Source organism: Dama dama, chromosome X (assembly GCF_033118175.1).
Source record: "Dama dama isolate Ldn47 chromosome X, ASM3311817v1, whole genome shotgun sequence".
Taxonomy (NCBI): Eukaryota; Metazoa; Chordata; class Mammalia; order Artiodactyla; family Cervidae; genus Dama; species Dama dama.
In genome coordinates this window covers 112,467,034-112,490,285 of record NC_083714.1, presented here as the reverse complement: position 1 = coordinate 112,490,285, position 23,252 = coordinate 112,467,034, and the positions used below count along the sequence as shown (strand labels likewise).

Below are 23,252 nucleotides of genomic sequence, written 5' to 3'. Positions count from 1 at the left end.
CACTGTTTCTCTTTCTCTCCTTGTGTGTATGTGGAGATGTCCTTATTTTTGTTTTTGGTGAATTTTTTTCATTCAGTTGTTGTACCATTGTTTCCTTGGTAAAATACAAATTTTCTGTGTTCTTTCTATGCTAAAAACAAACCCATACAGAGTAGCAATCGGAGTTACGTGTTCTTACTGGATTTTTATTATATGGTAGAATCTCTTAAAGCATTGGGTAAAGCTTAAATGCCTACCTCCTGGCAACTTTTAAAATCAAACTTTCTGTCAGTGTGCTTAATACCTTTCAGTAGATATATGTGAATCCATGTCATGTTGAGTTTTTATAATAGTATTTAGGAGTTTTGGTAGTATATGTGGAATAAAAGCATATTTAAAGCAGCTTTTTTTATCATTAAATTCTTTACTGCAACAATGCTGGTATTACAAGAAGAGCTCTATTTGGTAATTCTCAAACTAATTTGGAGGTAGAATTCTTCTGAGTATTGACCTATATAAAACACTGAAATTGTTTCTTAAGGACCGTGACACACAGAAGATACAGTGGATAGATCGCTTTATAGAAGAGCTTCGCACAAATGACAAATGGGTAATTCCTGCACTGAAACAAATTAGAGAAATTTGTAGTTTGTTTGGTGAAGCACCTCAGAATTTGAGGTAAGACTTAACAGAAAATTTCAATATTTTTAATTACATATTTTATTGAAAAGAAACATTGGTGAAAGCAGGTTTTTTTCTTTTTTTTTTTGAAAGCAGGTTTTATTTTTTTTTATTTATTTTATTTTTTTCATGAAAGCAGGTTTTAAAAAGAAAACTAGAGTAGGGCGACAGGAAGCTTACACACTAAATTCAAAAAGAGGATTCCTTTATCACATCCACCTCTTTAATTTTATTGATGAAGAAGACAGAATTTAGTGATAGGTATCAGAATAGAGGTGATAATATTGCCTTCATGTTATCTGTTCCAGCTCACATAACCAGAAAGTTCAAGAACACATTATTTCAGTAACTAAAGTTTGGCATGTTAAGATATTTAAAGTTGGCTATTTAACAGAAATTTAGCTAAAAAAAAATCAGAAAAGGTATTTTCAAACTATGCCTTGTCATCTTTCATCATTTAAATATACGTGCAATTTAATATTTGAAATTAACTTTAAAAATTAACTATTTAAAAAACCAGTAGGTTTATTTTACTGTGAAGACTTAACATAGTATGACATTTCAAAGTCAATAAAACATTAACTATTTCAGAGTAAACCGATCATGGGAAGATTACATCTGTAAGAAAAATTAATGGATTAGTGTAGATACTGGTGAAAAGGGAAACAAAGCAGGAGAGAGAAAATGAAATGAGGAATGACATTAATAGACAGAAAACATGCCACTGAAAGTATATTGGCATATTTGCTAGAAATAAGAGATAATTCTGTACTTTGGCTAATAAAATTTTAATGAAAGCCCTTTCTTTGATTAAATCCTCCACTACAATTACAACATAGATCTTCCTGGTGCTAATGTTACAAGAAATGTTTCTGTTTTATAACTCTGCTAATAATCATGTAAACTTAGAAGCACCTTGGTACTACTATTATATAGTATAGAAGAAGACATCAGTCATTGATTTTTTCCCATGGTGTGAATTGGAAAATATTAATGTGTAGTTTTTCTATAAAGTAAGAATAATGGAATTAATGTCTTATTTTTGAGGCATTGATTATTTTCTTTTAAATCGCTTAATATTATCATTAAAGTAAATGGCCAAGTTAATTCTGTTACGAAGGAAACCATTTTAAGTTTTTAAATTAGGAGCTAAGAATTTAGAATTGTATAAGCTCTTTTGATTACAGCAGAGTTTAATTGCCTAATTATATTGTTAAGTTCTTCTCGTTTCAGTCAAACACAGCGAAGTCCCCATGTGTTCTATCGCCATGACTTAATCAATCAACTTCAGCACAATCATGCCCTAGTTACTTTGGTAGCAGAAAACCTTGCAACGTACATGGAAAGCATGAGGCTATATGCTAGAGGTATGTATTGTAATCTAACATGAGCTATGGGAAATCACAGCAGTTTCCCTTCCCAGCTTTTTTTAATCAGTTACCATAGAAGTGACAACAGATATATTTTTAAAGATGCAAGGTTTTATAACTTGTGTTCCTTTATGAGCTTGTGATCTTCTTTTACTTCTTATCTTACACACCCTAAACTCCAGGCCAGCAGTTCAAGGCTCTTTACTAAGTGCTTGCCTTTCTTATTCTCCTTCTTAAATTGATTTCTTTTTCTTCTCTGCCTGGGAGCTCTGCCTGCCTATACTACAATTGGTTGTTACCTTTCTAGGTATGTACCTGACTCACTTCCATCCTTTGTTTCCTTCCTACCACCACCTTTATCTTTTTAAGAAAACTTTTGTCAAAGTCTGTTCTTGCAAGTACCATAATTCTTTTGTAATCCTAAGTCTGTGTTTCATAAGTTCTTCAGACTTTATGAATTGAAAGTTTATGAGATCCGAGACTACTAGAGTCCACATATTTACATTGGATTTCAAAGTGTGAATTTGCTTTAACATGTTCTGGTAGAGATTTCTGTGGCGTCAACAGTCAGTTTTTAAGCACCTGCCATATATGGAGCTCTGTTTCAGCATGTTTTTGCCCTCTGACAATTGTGTCTGAGTGTGTGTGCCAGAGTGCAGATTGGTTGTTGGTACATATTCCTCTGTCTTACACCAAATTCATAGGCTCCAAAATAAACCCCCAAACTTTCTTGTAGGTTGAAGTTGGTCCCCATAGGCACAGAAAGAAAACTTTATATTACCAGAGAGATAGAATTAACATAATGGATATTGAACATACCACTCCTTTTAACAGGTTAGAGTCTGCAGAAGCCAATATATGTACTAAAAATGAGGATATTTCTCATACCTCATTATTTGAAGATTTAGACTGTTGGCATTGTTGAATAAAATTCCAACGAAGGCTCTTACACATTGCAAGGATATTTTTCCTTAACACTTCAGGTACATACATACATTCTCATATAAAATTCAGATAAATATAATTGAAAAATGAAACGGCTCTCAGATACCTGAGCTGATTTTGTTGACTGTCTTCCATTTACCACTCTGAGCATAAGCAATCAGGCAACTGATAGGCACCAGGCAGTGATCTTTTATAATTTCATTCCTTAGTTCCTTCTAAGTAGCATGTTAGAATAATCATGGCAGTATATGAATGCAGCCAACATTTGGGACATGTTTGCATATGTCAAACGAAATCTGAGAGAGATATAAGCTTAGTTTAATGTAATTGATTCTTCAGTATGATGTCACCTCCTCTTTTTGGTATAATGCCCTCAACAGAGGCTAATACAGGCCTTCCCCCAATGAAGCCTTAATATAAATCACATGACTCCATTACTAATTTTTACATACTTTATTTGCATATGGTATTTCATTTAGTTTCATTGGCACAGGTTGAGACCCCTGCTGTGGAGGCTATCAGGAGATGATGCACATGCAATTCAGTCTCACTCGAATTTTCTGCTCCTTTGTAGTCAAATTCTACATGAGTCTGCTTCATCTCAGTTGCATGGACTTAACATCTTCAGGCTTCAGTTTCCCCTTCTTATATTATCTGTATCTTCATAAAGTAAGAGCTGTGAATCTGCACAGATTGCCTGGATTTGAAACATGACCTAACGTATTAGGTGTATGACCTTGAACAAGTTATTTATGCTAGAATAATGCCTGGCACATAGTAAGCCCTTGAATTTTTGTTGCTATGTTCCCCTGAGTTTATTGGAACCATACCTTCTGTTTGTCCTAACCTTTGATATACCTTTTCTTGCTATATTATAGTACTCTTCTGATTAATACTGATCAGTCTCCAGCTAGTAAAATTCTCCTATTAAAACAGGCTTTTCACAGCATTTAGAAATTGGTGGTTGATGATACCATCAGTCACTAATTTCCAAGTCTGTAATTCTAAAATAAATTTCTTTTAGCCTCTTTATAATAAAAGTGTTGCATGGATCCCATTAGGTATGAGACATTATTCAGTAGGATAATATCAGGTTTCTAGTTTACTGATATTCTTAGTTTCTGATAAGTATTTCACCAATATTAAGTATTTGTCCTGCCCATGTTTCATCTCTACTAGTATCTTAAGCTATGGGGAGGAAAAAACCCCACTTCTCAATAGTACAGTCAACTGATTCTACCTCCTGTTTTAGCGTTATTTATAACTAAAATTATCTTCAGAAAAAAAAATAAAATTATCTTCAGTATTTACTCATGTTCTTATTGTCTTGGTGCTTACCAAGTTATTCTTTAAAAGTTTTTCATGTGCATGTACAACACAATATAAAACCATCTTTCAGTTTTTACTCAAGTTTTACCGTATTGGTAGGATAGACTGTAGTGACTTGAACACTTGTAAAGGTTTTATTTACCTTTTTTCCTTGGTTTCTGGATAGAGTTGGAGGACTTGTCTTTACTGTAGATCACATTTTTGCATTCTGTCTTCTCAGGGCTGCCACTTTCAATTACGTCCTCATAGGCAAGGAAACCCCACTAAAATTAACAACTAAGTTATCAGAACATTGAAGGCAATAGGACCACCTATTCAGAGTGCCAGGGGCAGAGGGAGGGACCTGACAACTAAGAACCTTAATTCAGCAAAACTGTCTTTCAAAAATGAAAAGTAAAGACATTCTCAAACAGTGGGATAATTTGTTGTTAGCCAGCTTGCCTGAGAAGAAATACTAAAGGAAGTAATTACACTGAAAGCAAGTGACAGCAGACAGTAATTCAGAGCCACCCAAAACAGCAGAATGTATATTCTCATATATATACACAGGATTCTGCAGGACAAGACCATACTCTAGGCCATAAGCAAGCCTTACTAACCTTAAAAGTGTTGAAATTATACAAAGTAGGGTCTTTTTTGGTCCACAGTGAAATTAAATTATGAATTAAAAAGTAAATCTGGGAATTTCACAAGTGTGCCAAAAGAATACATTCATTACTAACCTAGTGGGTCAAAGATGAAATGACAAGTGAAATGAGAATATGCTGAAATGAATGAAAAAAAACGTGAAATATAAAAACTAATGGAGTGTTCCTAAATCAGTGCTTAGAGGAAATTTATACTGCTGAGTTCTTACATTAAAGAAGAAAGATAGCAAATCAGTAACATTTCACCTTCAAAAAGTGGGGGAGAGAAAACTAACCTGAAAACAGAAAGAAATTAATAAAGATTAGAGTGGAGATAAGTGAAATAGAGAAGAGAAAAATCAATTAGCGTTCTTCAAAAAGATCAGCAAAATTCACAAACCTCTAGTTAGGCTCAGTTGGGAAAGTCAAAAAGAAGATATCACTGCTAACCTTACGAAAATAAGAAAAATAAGAGAATGCCAAATTACTGAAATTGACTCAAGAAGCAATTGAAAACCTGAATAGGTGTATAACATGTAAAAAGATTGAATTAGTAATCAAAAAACTTCTCACAAAGAAAAGCCCAGAACCAGGTGGCTTCATTAGTGAATTTACTGGGTATATAAAGAAGAATTAACACTAGAATTAAACCAGTTCTTTCAGAGGAACTGGGGCTTCCCTGGTGGTCCAGTGGTTAAGAATCCATCTTGCAGTGTACTTAGATCCCACATGCCTCAGAGCAAGTAAGCCCCCACGCCACGACTACAGAGTCCATGCTCTGCAATGAAAGATCCAACATGACAACAAAGATCCTGTATGCCACAAGTAAGACCCAACACAGCCAAAAAATAAAACAAAGAGGAGCACTTCCAGGCTCATTCTATGAAGCATTGTTACTCTGACACCAAAGTAATACAAAGACATGAAAAGAAAACTACAGACCTTGTGAATATAGTTAAAAGTTCTCAAAAAACAAGCAAACAGAATCTTAACAACGTATAAGAAAGATAATCAGTGTGTCCCTGGAATACAATGTTGATTTGACACTCCAAAGTCATTTGTTAATAGAATATAGGGCCAAAACTATGAGGTTATCTCAGTAGATGCAGAAAAAGCATTTGACAAAGTCCAGCACCTTTCATTATAAAAACATTCAGCAGACCTGGACTAGAAGGAAATTTCCTCAACCTGCTAAAGCACATCTCAAAAAAGCTACAGTTAGCATCATACTTAACAGTGAAAGGCTGACTACTTCCCTCTCAGGAACAGGATTGAGACAAGGATTTCCACTCTAGTCGCTTCTGTTTAACATTCTCCTTGAGATGCTAGTGAAATTAACTACACATGAAAAAGAAAAAGCATCCATATTGGAAAAGAAACAGTGCCTCTAATCTTAGATAACACATCTCATATGCAAAAAAATCCTAAAGAGTCAGCTAAAATCTATTAAAATTAATAATAAATGAGTTCCCATAGATTGCAGGGATTAAGATCAGTATGCACAAGTTGTATTTCTATACACTGGCAATGAACATTCTGAAAATGAAATCAAAATAATTGCATTTACAATAGATAAAGTACAGTTGGCTTTTGAAAATCTCATTTGAACTGTGAAAGTCCACTTATACATGAATATTTTTCAGTAGTAAACACTACAGTACTGAATGGTCCATGGTTGGTTTCATCTGTGTATGCAGAGAAACTGCGATTGCAGTTTGCTGAATTTGTTATACTTGGCTTTACCCCTGTGGTGTTCAAGGCTCAGCTGAAACAAAACAACATACAAATAAATCTTTGTGGTCTTGAGTTAAGCAAAGGAAAATTGTAAGGATAAAAAACAGTGATTGGAATATATCATACATTTAACTGCTACAGTTTAAAATGACAACCTGAGAATGGGAGAAAATATCTGCAAACCATACATCTCACAAGGGACTAGTATCTTAACAACTCAGCAATTAAGACATAATCCATCAGGAGCCAATAGAGAAGAGGAACAACGAAGAGCTTTCTGAGTTCAAGGGTCAGTGAGAGATGGCGGCCACCGAAAGGGGTTGGTGCTTGTGTGAGTTGAGGTTGAAAATTGATCATTAATACCGTAGCATCCTCAATAGCAGTGTGTATGTATTCTCTCCAGAATTCAGGTTTTTTAATTCATTATTCTTCCCTGGGCTAATTGCATGTGGAACTTTATGTGTGTGTTTACTTACTGTCATTTGGGGAGTCCGAGTGCTGCTACAGAGAAAAAGTCTGTGTCATCTAGCAAAACTGGGAAAAATCAAACAGTGATTGTGTTTTTCATCCATACTGCAATGCTGGCGGAGGAAGGGAAAGAATGTTATGGTGTGCCTTAAGGGCTCTGCAGGAAAAGTAGGTATCCCGAAGCAGTTTATGTTGTTTATCCTGGCAATACCGATGTCAGTGGCCAACAGATACTAGAAGGCACTTTCAGAAGATTTAGCATCAGGTTAACTTGCCCAGTGAAGTTTGTTTTCTTGAGGAAGCGCTGCCTTGTGGAAGATTGACTGTATCCCCATTTCACACTGCTGGGCCAAAGCCTGGGATCCATTTTTATGGGCTAGGAAGCTCTGTTGTAGTGTGTTCCCAATGTTTATGTTGATGCAATGAGCCAAGCTTTCAGGCTGCCTCTGTTTTAAGTATCTAGGTAGTTGCCGAGTTGGAAGCTATATTCATTACCCCACCATCAGCACTGACATGCTCTCTGTAATCAGAATGTGGGACTTAACAACACAGCCTTCATTACCATGAATCCTTTTCTCAGCGGTGTTTTAGGACTGGAGGTGCTTTTAAAGACTTTTTTTTTTTTTTTGCTCTAATCTTCCATTGCAAACACCAAGGCTCTTTTTTTTCCCCCATTGTATGATATATTCAAATGAAAGTAAAATCAAAGGGTTTACTGACTTTTTTTTTTAAGTTTTTTGTTTAAGAATTTCCCATTTAAGCTAGACCTTGTGACCAGTACCTACTCATACTCATGATAGAAGGGTAGGTTTTCTTAAATTTATCTAAGACTTTCATAACAACATGCTGATGATAATTATGGTATGCTAACTTCATTATATAGAGGAGCATCTTGTGTCACTCTAATGTCCAGATAGAAGTTAGTAATATAATTTTTTATAACTATATTTTTTTCCATGAAGACATTTCAATATAACAGAAAGGAAATGAGAGAAAAAAGTTTGTCTTGGTGGCCATTTTCATAGACCATTCAGGTCAGTCTTATGCTATAATCAGACATTACTTCATTATGTATGAAAATTGGACAGAGGGTTGTATGAAGAATTATTTTTTGATGATGCATTTAACAGACCATTTTCTTTTGGTAAGAAAAAAGGGAAGATTATTCTGGTTGGGAAAAAAGGAGATGGATAGAAACTATGACTAATAAGTAAATTTCAAGTTGCCTTTAGTGACAAAGAATTAATGATCTTTTAACTGTCTTGTTTTCCTTCGATTAAGTCAGCAATGATATGGATAACCATGTGTGTAATGCACAACTTTTCTTAATTTGCAGACCATGAAGACTATGACCCACAAACTGTGAGGCTGGGAAGTAGATACAGTCATGTTCAAGAAGTCCAAGAACGGCTTAACTTCCTTAGGTTTGTTTTAAACAATTAGTGTTGCTCTTTCTAAGACACAGATAAAGAATGTCAAGTTGATATGCTGTATGGCTAGGTCTTTGTCAGGTGACTCTTGTCACCTTTGATTTTTCCAGTCTGGAAATCCTTATGTGAAAGTCACAGGACATTTCCCTGAGTGTTCATGATTAAATATTTTTAAATTATTGACTGGGTTTTAACTTTTCTTCTTTGCAGTATTGGAAAAGAACATATTTAAACCTTTTGTATAGACTTCTGGTCTTCATATGTGTTTATATTGAGAATATATTTAGTTTTTAAAGAACAAATTTCCGTATTTGACACAGCCAGCTGGAGAACCATATTAAGGAAATGGGGACAAAAGTCTTTTTGACCAGTACCCTAAAAGAGTGGTTTGAGTTCTCTGGTGCTTTGTTTATCCTAACAGTGGCTTTCAAAGGCAGTCTGAAATCATGTGTTAATAACATTCTGTTGGGGATGGAGAAAAGAGATTTATTCCCATAGTGAGTGAGTGAGGGCGTGAAAAGTCGCTCAGTTGTGTCCGACTCTTTGTGACTCCATGGAATTCTCCAGGCCATAATGCTGGAGTGCCGCTTCCTTCTCCAGGGGATCTTCCCAACCCAGGGATTGAATCCAGGTCTTCCACATTGCAGGCAGATGCTTTACCAGCTGAGCCACCAGGGAAGCCCCTTATTCCTGTAAGCCAAAGCTAAATGTAGTCCAGGGCTTGATATACTCAGTGATTAGCTTTTAATGATCATACACTTATATATTTAAAATTGTTAAAAAATTTTGATGATGAGAGGTTTCTTGCAATTCAGAAACCCCACCATATATTTTGAGATCATAAGCACGCTAAGGGAGATGCCCAAATGATCAGTGCTTCAGAAAATCTATTGCATGTATTATTTTGATGCACTGGGGAATTTTCTCCTGGACTGCATTAATTATAGGCTTGTGTTTATTGCTTATTATGTGCTTACTTGGAAATATTTGCATAAGTAGTTACATTAAGATTTTCAACTTGAGGGTAAAGTCTAGACACCAGAGTTTAAGAAATTTGGCCTTTGTTTAAAGCAAAATGGTTCTGTGAGTTGTAGTGGGGTGGGGGTGTGGGTGTGGTTTTTCAACCATCTGAATGAAAGGACCTTCCTCCCCAGATTGAGAATCATTGCCATAGTTAAGTCATTGTTATTGATTGGTGTGTGTTGTATCCTTTAGATTGCCTAGAACAGAAGAGTGATTATAAGCTCTTTTGCTAAATTAAAGTTTGGGATCAGAGAACCTGTTTTAGTCCCTGCTCTATAATACTTACCTGTATGACCTACATCAGTTCTCTGAAGGTGCAGGAACTGAACTTTACTCACTTTACATTTAAACCTCATAGCAGCACAGGGAGAGACAGGTATTATCCCCATTTGATTAATATGGAAACTGAGATTCACATGGCTTAAAGCTATGTTTGGAATCACACAGCCCCAGTATATAGTTAGTTGCACTACTCAGCTAGGTGTTTCCAACTTCAGTCTTTGCTGTTTCTATTAGACAAGTGATTTTTCAAACCTACTTTGGAGCCTTAGGGCTTCTGAAGAGCTTCCTCCAAGATTTCTGGACAAGCAATAGAAGTTTTATCTCCCTTTCTCACTTCTTTCCTCCTCTTCCCAACAGTTGGAGCAACTCTGTTTTTATTTTTTATACAGTGCCCTTCCAAATGGAATTTTTGCTTAAAGAAAGAAAAAAAAAAAAAAAAAAGAAGACGACACACACACACATACACAACCCAAAAATGAAAACAGTTGTATTTTATCACATTGCACCTCAGTTTCCTATCTATAAATTAGACAGGGCGACAGGGTTAAGTAGGACAGGTGCTAGAAAGCCCTCTTTAAGGTCAACAATCTTATGAAAATACCAAAGACACTAGAATTAATAACTCAAAATGCTTTGAAATGAAAAGGGAACCTTAAATACATTCACCCTACTCTGTAATTGGGTAAAGAGGCACCATTAGATTAGCTAAAAATTGTGTTAAGTTTTTCAGAATAAAATGAGATTCATTCTGTCATTCAGAGATAACGGCAGACAGGGTGGGTGGATGAACGCTAAAAGAAAAAGAAAGCTAACTGAAGAAACTAGGTGAAACAGAGTTCACCTTTATTGTCTTTGACTAAACCTATAGTCCTCAAACTTTTTAAAGACCCCTGAGAATGCCGTTGAATAATGGATAAGCATCCTGTTGAATTTTTAGTGTTTTCAGGTGTACAGAGAACAAAGGTTTGTTTTTGTTTTGTTTTTCTAGTTTAGGTCCAATGATGTAGCAGAGTTCTTGGCACATTGTAGATGCTTAATATGTGCTTGCTGAATGAATACCTAGTATTTTTTAGTAATAGATAAAAACTAAGAAATGAATTATTTTAAGATGCTGATAAGAACTGACATCCTTTTACCTGTAGTTAAAATATAGTTGTGATAAGTGGGTTATTTCCCATGTATACAAATAGATTGCCTTTCAGAATAAAAAATCATGTAGATCTAATTGCTAATTTTATGTTTTTCAAGATTTTTATTAAAGGATGGCCAGCTGTGGCTATGCGCTCCTCAGGCAAAGCAAATATGGAAATGCTTAGCAGAGAATGCAGTTTACCTTTGTGATCGCGAAGCCTGTTTTAAGTGGTATTCCAAGTTGATGGGGGATGAACCAGACTTGGATCCTGATATTAATAAGGACTTCTTTGAAAGCAATGTACTTCAGCTTGATCCATCCTTATTGACTGAAAATGGGATGAAATGTTTTGAACGATTCTTCAAAGCTGTGAATTGTCGGGAAGGAAAACTGGTAGCCAAAAGGAGAGCATATATGATGGATGATTTGGAACTAATTGGATTAGACTACCTTTGGAGGGTAAGTAAGAAGTAGGAACTTGATAAACACTGTATGTGATATAGTTTTTTCAAATAGGTAAGAAATCACAATTTTATGTATAAATTGCATGTATATATGCTGCTGTGATGCTTGTCCTAGGAGCTAGTGATAGTTCATCTTTATCTTACTATGTCATTTGTCATTGGACTTTTTCATATCTCTCTCCCTCTACCTCCCTGTCCTGCCACTGATATTCCTTTTCTCTTGGCTTTGAATCTGTCTGCCCCCGATGTGTTTAGAAGTAAGTGCACTAACCATAGAAATCATGCCTCTCCATGAAAGTTATTTTCTTCCCCTTCTTAATTTAATGTAGACCTCTGTTTCTTTTCAGTATTAATTTTAGCTTATTTTGCACTTAATGCTAATATAGAAGACAGAAAAGGAGACTTTATTTAGAGAGGCTTATGAATGTGTACTTTATCAGCACTGTTTTAACTTGCAATATTATATATATTTTTTAGTAGAGTTATAATTGACATACAACACCATATTAGTTATAGGTGTACAACATAATGATTCGATGTGTGCATATTACAGAATGATCACAATCTATTGTCACGAGTTTTTTTTTTCTCGTAGTGAGAACTTTTTAAGATTTACCTGGGACTTCCCTGGTGGTCCAGTGGCTAGAGCTCTGCTTTCATTGCCAGGGCCTGGATTCAGTCCCTGGGCAGGGAACTAAGATCCCACAAGCTGTGTGGCATGGTCAAAAAGAAAAATTTATTGCCTTAGCATTCACTCTTTCAAATATGCAGTACAGTATTATTAAATATAGCACCATGCTATATGTTACTTTGAACCCCTTCATTCATTTGGCAAACACCAATCTATTGTCTGTATCTATGAGTTCAATTTTTTGTTTGTGTTTCTTTGATTTTTAAATTCCATATACAAGTGAGATCATACAGTATTTCTCTCTCTGACTTATTTCACTTAGCATAATGCCGTCAGGTTCCATCCATGTTGTAGTTATTAATTATTAGTCCTATCTTTAAATATCTTTAAAAATCTGACCTGTTCGCAGCAGTTTATATTGTTTTCTGGATATGAAATGTGTTTCTGCAAACCATAGGCAGACTAAGTTGTTTATTTTAGTATTTGATTATTCACACTTTAAGTGGTTTTCATTTTTAAACAGCAGAAACCATTTTTAAAAATCAAAGTTTACATAACACTTCAAAATATAAAATTAGTTGAAGTGAGAAAAGAAAGCCTGGTGGTTGTTTTTTTCTTGTGACTCAGTCTCCCTGTGCTTTACTCCCTTCCCCCTCCCATGCCTATTACAGGGTTCATCCCTAACATTCTTCATCACTGGTAGAGTTCTATACGTAGTTTGAAAACCACTGATATGATTAGATGATAAAGATCTATAGTAATGGGGTGGGTAGCCTTTTATGCTAAGCTGTATTTCATGTAATCTTGATTTCCTTTAACTAATTTAAATTCCTTCTTTAATATCTCACTACTTGGTTGTTGTTGTTTAGTCACTGAGTTGTGTCCAACTCTTTTGCGACCCCATGGACCATAGCCTAGCCCTCTAGGCTCCTCTGTCCATGGGATTTCCCAGGTAAGAATACTGGAGTGGGTTAGCATTTCCTTCTCCAGGGGATCTTTGTGACTCAGGGATCCAACTTACCTGCCAATGCAGGAGACCCCAGCTCAATTCCTGGGTTAGGAAGATCCCCTGGAGAAAGGGACAGGCTGCCCACTCCAGTATTCTTGGGCTGCCCTGGTTCTCAGATGGTAAAGAATCTGCCTGCAATGCAGGAGACTTGGGTCCAGTCCCTGCATTGGGAGGATCCACTGGAGAAGGGCATGGCAACCCTCTCCAGTATTCTTGCCTGGAAAATCCCTATGGACGGAGGAGCCTGGTGGGCTGCAGTCCATAGGGTCACAGAGTCGGACACGACTGAGCAACTAAACACAGCACCAGGGAAGCCCACTGCTTGGTTACCAAGGTGTTGAATTGCAGGAGTAAAGGATACTAATGACAGCATATTTTCTTCTTAGTGAAATGTGTCTTCCTTTCTTAACTTGATTTATACAAAGAGTTGAGTTTTGCTTTTGTTACAGTTTTGGTCTGTTTTCTCACTTTAATTTTATTTGATTATTACAAGTCCCTATTCCTTTTTAAATTATTGAATGCTGTATTAAAAATACTGAAGGTATGGTTTGAATGGAAATGGCCAACTAAGATATTTCTTGAAAGATACTTACACTTGAATCTTTTTGAATCTAGGTGGTGATTCAGAGTAATGATGATATTGCCAGCCGAGCTATAGATCTCCTTAAAGAGATATACACAAATCTTGGTCCAAGGCTACAGGTCAATCAGGTGAGGATTAACATGTATTAAAGTTTTCACAAGTTTGAATTCTGATTGAAGAACTCGTGTTAATGAGAATTTTTATCTTTAATTCAGAATTAACTAGAAAATTTTTGTTTTAACTCATACTATAAAAATATACCTAAAATATTTAATCCACATTTCTCTCATACAAAATGCTGTCTAAATGAGTCTCGTTTTGAAAATTATCTTAAAGTGATTATTTTTGAGTATAATTATAGTAGGAGATTTCAGCTGAATTTCTTTCAATTTTAACACCTCATCCTGAAATTCAGTTTTTGTGTGTCTAGTTTATACTTGTTAACTTAGAAATAACCTTAGCTTTCTTTGACAAAACATAATGAGTGTTGTTTTTATTTTATTGAAGTGGAGTTAATTTACAATGTTTTGTTAATTTCTGCTGTGCAGCAAAGTGACTCAGTTATACATATATACAATATGTCTTTTTCATATTCTTTTCCATTATGGTTTATCACAGGATATTGAATATATTTCCCTGTGCTATGCAGTAGGGCCTTGTTGTTTATCCATTCCGTATATAATAGTTTACATCTTTAATCCCAATCCTTCCCTCCCCTAACCTCTCTCCCCCCTTGGCAACCACAAGTCTATTTCAAACATAGTGTGTTTTATTATCAGTATAACCTCTTGTTAAATATGATTATGGTTAAATGAAATCGACCTTTAACTTAATTGTTCCCATCTTTTGTTATAGAAAACTTGAACTGTCTTTATTTGGCCCATTATTTGTAGGTGGTTATCCATGAAGACTTCATTCAGTCTTGCTTTGATCGTTTGAAAGCCTCCTATGACACTTTATGTGTTTTGGATGGTGACAAAGACAGTATTAATTGTGCAAGACAAGAAGCTGTTCGAATGGTTCGAGTATTAACTGTATTAAGGGAATATATAAATGAATGTGACAGTGATTATCATGAGGAAAGAACAATTCTACCTATGTCAAGGTTTGTAACTGTCTACTGTGCTGCTCCTTAATTATTTGACAGTCTCCTAGCCAATGGATTCTAAAAAGTGATGTACAGGAAGAAGGAGAGGAAATTTTTCACTTTTGAAAATGTTTAGCATCTTGCTTACGAACAGTGTTTATGTCTTATAGAATCTTTTTTTAATAGTAGACCATTTTTGTTTTGTTTTCTGGATCTGTTTTTTGTTGGTTTTTGTTTAGGGCATTCAAATTAAGTCTGGTTTCTTTTTATTCTGTGGGGGGAGGGTTGTTTGGTGTTTTGTTTTTGTTTTTGCCATTGACTTTATTGCCCATTAAATGTTGCCAGGGATATTTTGCAGTTGAGGTGTTTTGACAACATTCATTTCCACTTTTGAAAATAATAGTATAGTCTGATTGCAGAGTTAGTTAGAAAGAACTCTTAAAATAGGCTGCTTTGACAGATAGCCAATATAGTAAGAAATATTTTCAAATGATTACTAACATTTCTTTTTTCACCCAATTTTATTGAGATATAATAGACATACAGCCTTTATAAGTTTATAATAATTTAGTACATCATGATATGATTGTGATAAGTTTAGTGAACATTCATCATCTCATATAGATAGAAAAGAAAAAAAATTACTCTTCCTTTGTGCCAAGAACTGTAAGGATTTATTCTCTTAACAGCTTTCATATATAACAGCATTATGTTAATCATGTTGAACACTACATCTCTAGTACTTAGTTATAACTGGAAGTTTATACCTTTTAATCACCTTTATTCAATTCCTCACTCCCTATCCTTCCCCCTGCCTACTGATCATAAGTCTGATCTCTTTTTCTATGAGTTTATTTGATCTTTAGATATAATTGACCTACAATACTATGTTAATTCCTGGTATACAACATAGTGGTTGAATATTTCATTACAGAGCGATCACCATGATAAGCCTAGTTACTACGTGTCTTGTGACTTTTGTAAGGGAATTAATGCCTCTTAAAATTCCCCTTAAAAAAAAAAAAAATTCCCCTTAGCTAATTCACTAAACTTTGGGTCTATTAATACTTCTCTTAAGATTTTACCATGTAGTAATTTCAAATAATATGTATAATTTAGAAATATTTATTGAATATGAGCCATTAGTATTTAAGAGTTCTGTTTTTGACCATGAAATTATTTAAATTGCTCATTGAATATGTTAAGTTTTTTGCTTCTTACCTGCAGAAGATAATATGCCAACATAAATATCATTGAGGGGATGAGTTTTGATCGGCTTTTATAGCATAAAAATAAGTGAAATGTTACTCATGTCTCTGTTATAATGTCTTGTAACTAGATACCTACAAACCAGGTACAAGAGTAACAACTATGATTGTTGTGTTTTGAAGATTACTTATAATATTTGTAGTTGAAAGGAGCAGTAAATACTTGTTTTAAGGTCCTAAAAATATGGGCTTCCCTGGTGGCTCAGATGGTAAAGAATCCTCCTGCAACGTGGGAGACCTGGGTTCAGTCCCTGGGTTGGGAAGATCCCCTGGAGGAGGGCATGGCAGCCCACTCGAGTATTGTTTCCTGGAGAATCCCCATGGACAGAGGAGCCTGGCACGTTACAGTCCATGGGGTTGCAAAGAGTCGACATGACTAAGCAACTAAGCACAGCACACAAAAATAATATGTCTTTAACTCATTTTCTCTTGTTTAGTAAGAAAATATTCCATTTTAAATTCCTAGCTTTATTTTCTTAGCAAGAAAATTGAAAGTCTGCTGAATACAATGATGTTTCCCCTTTTTATTTCCCCAGAGCTTTCCGTGGTAAACATCTCTCTTTTATAGTTCGATTTCCAAACCAAGGCAGACAGGTTGATGACTTGGATGTATGGTCTCATACAAATGATACAATCGGTTCAGTACGACGATGTATTCTCAATCGTATCAAAGCCAATGTAGCTCATACAAAAATTGAGCTCTTTGTGGGTGGTGAACTGATAGATCCTGCAGATGATAGAAAGTTGATCGGACAATTAAACTTAAAAGATAAGTCGGTAAGTATAATTACCAAATTTTTCAAGAAAATCAAGCCTGGGACTCTCAATTTAGTAGGCAACATTTTAATCAATAAATGTTGATGGAGCATCCATTAAATGTGTGACTGTATTAGGTGTTTGAATTACTATAACACTGAGACAGGCATATTGGTACCTACAATATAGCAGAGGAAAAGATTTCTAAAAACAAAACTGTTTAAGTGATTAGGTTAGACAATAGTTATAAATTACATTTCTAAAAATATAGTGTGTCGTTTTTTGTTTTGATTGGTGTATCACTACTGTTTTGTGTAGTTTTCCTTGTCTTTGATACTAACTTAGTATATCATTTTTAGCTAATTACAGCCAAACTTACACAGATCAGTTCCAATATGCCTTCAAGCCCTGATAGCTCTTCTGATTCCTCAACTGGGTCTCCTGGAAACCATGGTAATCATTACAGTGATGGTCCCAATCCAGAAGTGGAAAGCTGTTTGCCTGGGGTGGTGAGTAGATAGTTTTGAACTACTGTATGCAGGCATTATGCTGGATTATTTAAGAAGAGCATGTATAGAATAGTTTTTGGTTTTTTTTTTTGAACTTAGAGTTTATTGTGGCAAAATATCAACTGTACAGTTAATCATCAACTTTCAAATGGATCCCTTTGAAAGGTGATTGTAACTTGGTTGAAATTTTAAAAACCACATTTTGTATAGATAGAGTGTCATTATATTTACATAAGTTCACTGAGAAAAATAGCACTGTATTTTGTATTTGTGTCACAAAAAATGAATTCTTCAGAACTGTTTCTGTAGGAAAATACCCGCAGTCTTTCTCAGATCGTCAGTAATGTATTTTTGTTTCTAAAGAAAGTAACGTCTCCCTCCCTTACCTCCCCACAAACATTTTAATGGCTACAATAATACCAGCCATTCTAGTGTCGGAAGAGTTGGCAGTCTCTATCAGTTGGATTAAGAATTTAACTGTTAGTGGGGCATGGCAGCTGTTTGTACAGAATCTGACTTGTATAAATAATGGGAATAGTTTAACAAAATAGTAAAAAAGCTGTCGGACACAACGTACTAGAGGTGGCTCGGATAATATATTCAGTCTACATTATGAAGGGTTTCTAAAGGTGAGAAAATGGTGTAGGCCGACCATTTCAGGACAGAAATGACAGAAGCAGCAGTATGGAGATTAACAAACATTTATTCGGGGACTTCCTTTGTGGAGGTGTAATTTACAGATAAACACTTGGTGTATTTTGTATTCTAGATAATGTCACTGAATCCCAGATACATCTCTTTCCTTTGGCAAGTTGCAGACTTGGGTAGCAGCTTAAATATGCCACCTCTTAGAGATGGAGCAAGAGTACTTATGAAACTTATGCCACCAGGTAAGAATTTCCTTCTTAAATAATTATAGTGTTGATAAAGTACATGTTGGACAGGAATGGGTTTGTTAGCAAATTATGTTCCTAGATGGAAAATAACGGGAGTTGGCAAACTATAGCTCACTGGCCAAATCCAGCCCACTGCCTGCTTTTTGAACAGTCCAAGAGTTAAGGAGGGTTTTTACATTTTTTAATGCTATAGAAAAAAATAAAAAAGAATATTTTGTGACTTACGAAAATTATATCGACATTTCAATTTTGATATCCATAAACAAAGTTTTATTGGTGTGTGAGCTATGCTCATTCATGTGCATGCTGTCTGTAACTGCTTTTGTCATAGCATAGCAGCAGTTATGGGAGAAACCATATGGCCTGCAAAGCCTTAAATATTTACTATCTGGCCCTTTACAGGAAACATTTTCTGACCCTTGGACTGTGTTTTGGATCATGTGTCATCTATAGCATTGTTTCTGTTTTATTCCTGGGAAACAACCATTTTCGATTTGTTAGCTTTTATTATCTATGTTTGTATTATCTGTAAATAATACCCTCATACAACTGTCAGTTTTACATACCTACTGGTTTTCCGTTGTGTAAATGTAAACTTACTTCCACATTCTTCCAATTTTTTCTTTTTCCTTTTTTTGTCTGCACCACATGGCATTCAGGATCTTAGTTCCCTGATCTAACCTAAGCCCCCTGCAGTGAAAGGGCAGAGTCTTAACCACTGGCCCTGTAGGGAAGTCCCTCCTCCAATATTTTCTTAAAATCATATTCAGCATTTGCTTGTTCAAGTGTGTGAAAAATAGTTTGCTAGATTAATGGCAGCTTTTTTTTTCGGGGCTTAATAATTTTCCCTTTTCATTTTCTTGATTTTCTATACACCTATCACTAATTCTTCCCACGTATTCTCTAATAATCTCTCAAAATAATTTTCCATTATCATGGGTATTATATAATATGTCGGCTCCACTGTTCTGGAATTTTTCTTCTGCCTCCTCTCATCTGGTTGCTGTTTGTTTTGCAGTTACCATTTTGGGACTTCTTTCTTCAGCCTTCCTATGGTAGATTTCTGTTCATCAGCTCCTATGTCTTGAACCTTTTTTGAGGGACTCTGTTATCATGCTGATAACCTTCGTGCATTTATTTCAGAAGGGGGGTACATGGGAGGTGGTTTGGTTTGTTTGTTTGTTGGTTTCCAAAGTAATACTAATCTGAATATATAACATTCACATTTGATTAGTAGTTCGGCTTTGTGGTGGCATCCTTAACTTTTTCTAGCTCTTCTGTTAACTTCTTGACCCCAGGTGTTCTAGTGTTAAAATTTTAAGACCTTCCTCCAAGGAATCCTTTCCATAGGATTTTGTTTTTCATGAACACATTTCAGTGTTTGTGCTCTAATAGATGTTTTTGTCTAAAACCTAACATTCTACAAAGTTATGAGCTGAAAATAAGAGTTGGTGGGAAGAATTGAACCAGATCATTCAATTCTATACAACTTTTTTAAAAATGTTTAAAAAAAACTTTTTGGTAACATTTACTCCTTTACAGAAAAGTTGCAAGTACAATTCAAGAACTCCAAGAGCGATAAAGTAGAGCCTTGCTTCTCCCCTGTAAATTAACGTGTGATCACTATTTACTCATAGATTCTTACTTTATTCATTGGGTTATAGCCATTACGTTGTTGTTGCTCAGTTGCTGAGTCGTGTCGGACTCTCTGTGACCCCATGGACTGCAGGCGCTCCAGGCTTCCCTGTCCTCCACTGTCGCCCAGGGTTTGCTCAAGTTCATGTCCATTGAGTCGGTGATGCTATCTAACCACCTTATCCATTATAGCCATTACAATCATTATTTATTTTGATGCTCAGTTGTCCCAGTTATGGTCAGTGGATGTACGCACTATGTTTTTTATATGAACCCAATGCTTTTTTAGATGTAGTTTAGATATAGTTTTATCATCTTTCCAGTACTTTTTACTTTCTGGCACAAGATATTTAAAGTTCGTGTAGTGCTTTCTCTATTCCAGCCCTAGAAACAGGTATTTCTCCTTTTACCAAGGGGGAGGGTACTCTGGTAGAAACCAGAATCCAACAGCTAAATTGTGCTTGTTACTATTGGGGTGTTCTTGTCACCTAGGCCTTTTCTTTGAACTGAGGAAGTAATACACACTTAAACACACACACATTTATATCAGAAAACAAACATGGACACATACTGACTAATCCTACTTCTTAGTTTTTCTGCATTCCATATCTGTCTCTATTCTCTGTTAGTGAGACATCTGCTTCCCAGCTTTATCAGTCTATTAGGGAAATAGAGTAGAAAGTGGCTTCTTTTGCAGACTTCAGTCACTCTGTTTTTAAAGTCTTTAATTCATCTGTATCTGCTCAAGTATGTTTTGCTTTCATATCCTTAACTTTCCTAGAATTTGGTGGGGTGCTGATTTATAGGTACCCTTTTTCTTTCTCCCCAAAAAGCACTTCTTGGGTTCAGCTAAGCCAGCTATTAATATCTTCCATCCCCTCTACACCTTCAATAATTAACCGACATCTCCAACATTTTTTCCACTCCTTTCAATGTCTTTATTCTTTTTGAGTTTATTTATTTTAATTTATTCTCATTTTAGTGAAGTTTGTTGCTGATAAATGCAGTTCAGTAATTGGCCTAGATAATTTTTAAAACTGTCTTATGTTTCCATTATCTTCTTTTTCTAAAGTATGTTGACCTTTCTCACCCCATCTCATTTCCTGAGTCATGCGGTGTATAATCAATTCAGATGTTAATTAGATTCTTAAATAAAGCTTTTCTTAATGACTTGATTTAATTTGATCTTTATCCGTTGTATTGCTTAGAATTTATTTTACTTACCTAGTATTCGAGTAAGAGTTGTTGCTTTATGTATGCAAATTCACCTTTAACATTTGAAAAGGCCATCTCATAATCCCTGATCTTGTGATTGGAGCATACTGCCACCAGATGGTGAGAGGGAGCTCTTGCCAGGCAGCTCAAGCAGAAAACTTAAGAGGGTGCTTTTATCATACTTTATATAATCCAAGTATCATACCTTAATTTGAAATAGCCAGCTTTGAAAATGCCAGTAATGGTTGTACAACAGTAGACAAATCATAGGCTTTGGACTCAAATGAACTTGAGTTCAGATCCTGCTTCTTCAAGTTGCTATTCCATGGCCTTAGACGTAAGTTATCTTAGTTTTTCAGAGCTTCCTTATCTATAAAACTGGACCAATAATAACTATTGAATAACTATGAATAGCAATTCATAGAATTGTATGGATTAAATGGGATCATATATGGAAAACCCTAGCCTGGTGACTGGTATTTAATCAGTATTCAACAAATGTCAACCTGGTCTTTGTCACTGTGGTTGTTGCACACATGGGCTGTGCACGAACACATTCTTTAAGAAAGGAAGCAGGAACTCAAAGAAGAGGAAGTAGTTATAAATTCTGTTTCTAACATTTGAGGAGTCATTTAGTGTTTGTGTACACTTGCACATATTTTAAAAGGAGGAACAAAACCAAGGTGGAATTAGAAGCTTTTTCCTAGTAATTGACTTCTGTTTATTCTGAATCTTTGCCTAAACTCAAGTGCCTCCATTATAATTTGCTGTTAAACCTTAGAACTTACACAGTCCTCTGTAGGTAAACTCCTCAAGAGTTCTTGTGACCCTTAAGCACATAAGGAAACCAGGTTCTTGCCTGATAGAGAGAAGTTAAAATGTATGTTGCTTTACCAGCAGAGGAGTTGCTTTTCCTCTTCAGAGCTTTCTTTTTCCCAGGAGTTTGGTCTAACTAATATCTTCACACTTGTTAAGTTACTTAACCTCACAACATTCCTATGGAGGGAATTATTTTTATTTGTATTTTAAAGATGGGGAAATTGAGGCATGGAGTGACTTTGTTGTTGTTGTTGTTGCTGCTGCTGCTTTTGGCCAGAGACACACAGCTTAGAGGAAGTTCTAAAATAATGCATGCAGTTGGGCTCTAAAGTTTGTACTCTTAACCCATGTGTTACTGCTCATCATTTTCTAGACTTTTTAATAGCATGCTGCTATATCATATAATTAATTAGGCTTAGGTATCTCTTCCAAAGGCTAGAAAGAAATAAACTAAAATCCAGCTTTATGGGCAGTTTAAATTTTTCTCTTTATTTTCCATATTTTTGTTAAATGAGCATGTACATAATCGAGGACCTAAAGTTATTTAGGTTCATAGATGCTAAAGGTGAAATGGCCACTAGTGATTTGGTTCAGATCCCGCAAGTGAATAAACTATAATCCAACATTAAATGATTTACTTAAAACTCAGTGCATCCTTTTCTTATAGCTCTTGTTTCTTTTCTCCTATTCCCTTTGCCCTTCACTCAGAATACTTATAAAACTAAGCAAGATATTTTCAGATATAGTGTATGAATTGGTTTCTTTGTAGAGAATAATTTGAATCTTTATTGTCTAACAAACGTTTTTTGAGAAAACCTAAAATAACCATTGTTAGATATTAAACTAGTATACTGGTTAAAATGACGTATCATTTTAATCATTAAAAATGATGTAGGGGTGAATATTTAATGACAGGAGAAAATAGTCACAAATGTTATATTATTAAAACAATATTTCATTTAGGTACATGTTACTCCCTCTTCAGAATAGGGAAAACCAACATATTTCAACACTAATTTGAATTTTTTTAATAAGATATTTCCGGGCCACTAAAAGTTAGCTTAGCCTATGGAAATTATAGTAATTTTCAGTTATCTTTACTCTTAAAGAAAAAAAGCTTTTACTAAAAAAAGAAAATCTTATTTATCCAAGTGTATTTAAATCATAGGGCATTTACCTTGCAAATTTTTTCATTATTAAAGTACTTTCTGAAGTAAGTTTGAGTATTTGGTAGCTAATAATAGGATTCTTTCTCTTTTCTACTGTATCTTTTCACCGTGACTTAAATGAAGTGCATCTTCTAATATTATTAAAAAAAAATCTTTTTACTTTGAGATACTGTTCCTTTCTTTTTTTTTTTTTTTAATGTTTACTTTTTAAG

General features: G+C 35.1%; 1 protein-coding gene across 4 annotated transcripts in view; it reads left to right on the top strand.

The window, feature by feature from the left end:
* The window catches only part of USP9X (ubiquitin specific peptidase 9 X-linked), a 115,792-nt gene that overhangs the window by 54,676 nt on the left and 37,864 nt on the right, over positions 1-23,252 (top strand). For 2 of the 4 annotated variants that reach the window (XM_061136387.1, XM_061136385.1), the window contains exons 13-21: positions 521-657; positions 1,894-2,027; positions 8,469-8,556; positions 11,116-11,458; positions 13,719-13,814; positions 14,580-14,791; positions 16,578-16,818; positions 17,157-17,306; positions 18,076-18,196. In XM_061136387.1, the coding sequence (XP_060992370.1) occupies positions 521-657; positions 1,894-2,027; positions 8,469-8,556; positions 11,116-11,458; positions 13,719-13,814; positions 14,580-14,791; positions 16,578-16,818; positions 17,157-17,306; positions 18,076-18,196 (1,522 nt within the window). Of the gene's footprint in view, positions 1-520; positions 658-1,878; positions 2,028-8,468; positions 8,557-11,115; positions 11,459-13,718; positions 13,815-14,579; positions 14,792-16,577; positions 16,819-17,156; positions 17,307-18,075; positions 18,197-23,252 lie in introns of all 4 variants that reach the window. The other 2 variants (XM_061136386.1, XM_061136384.1) reach the window with 1 other exon arrangement.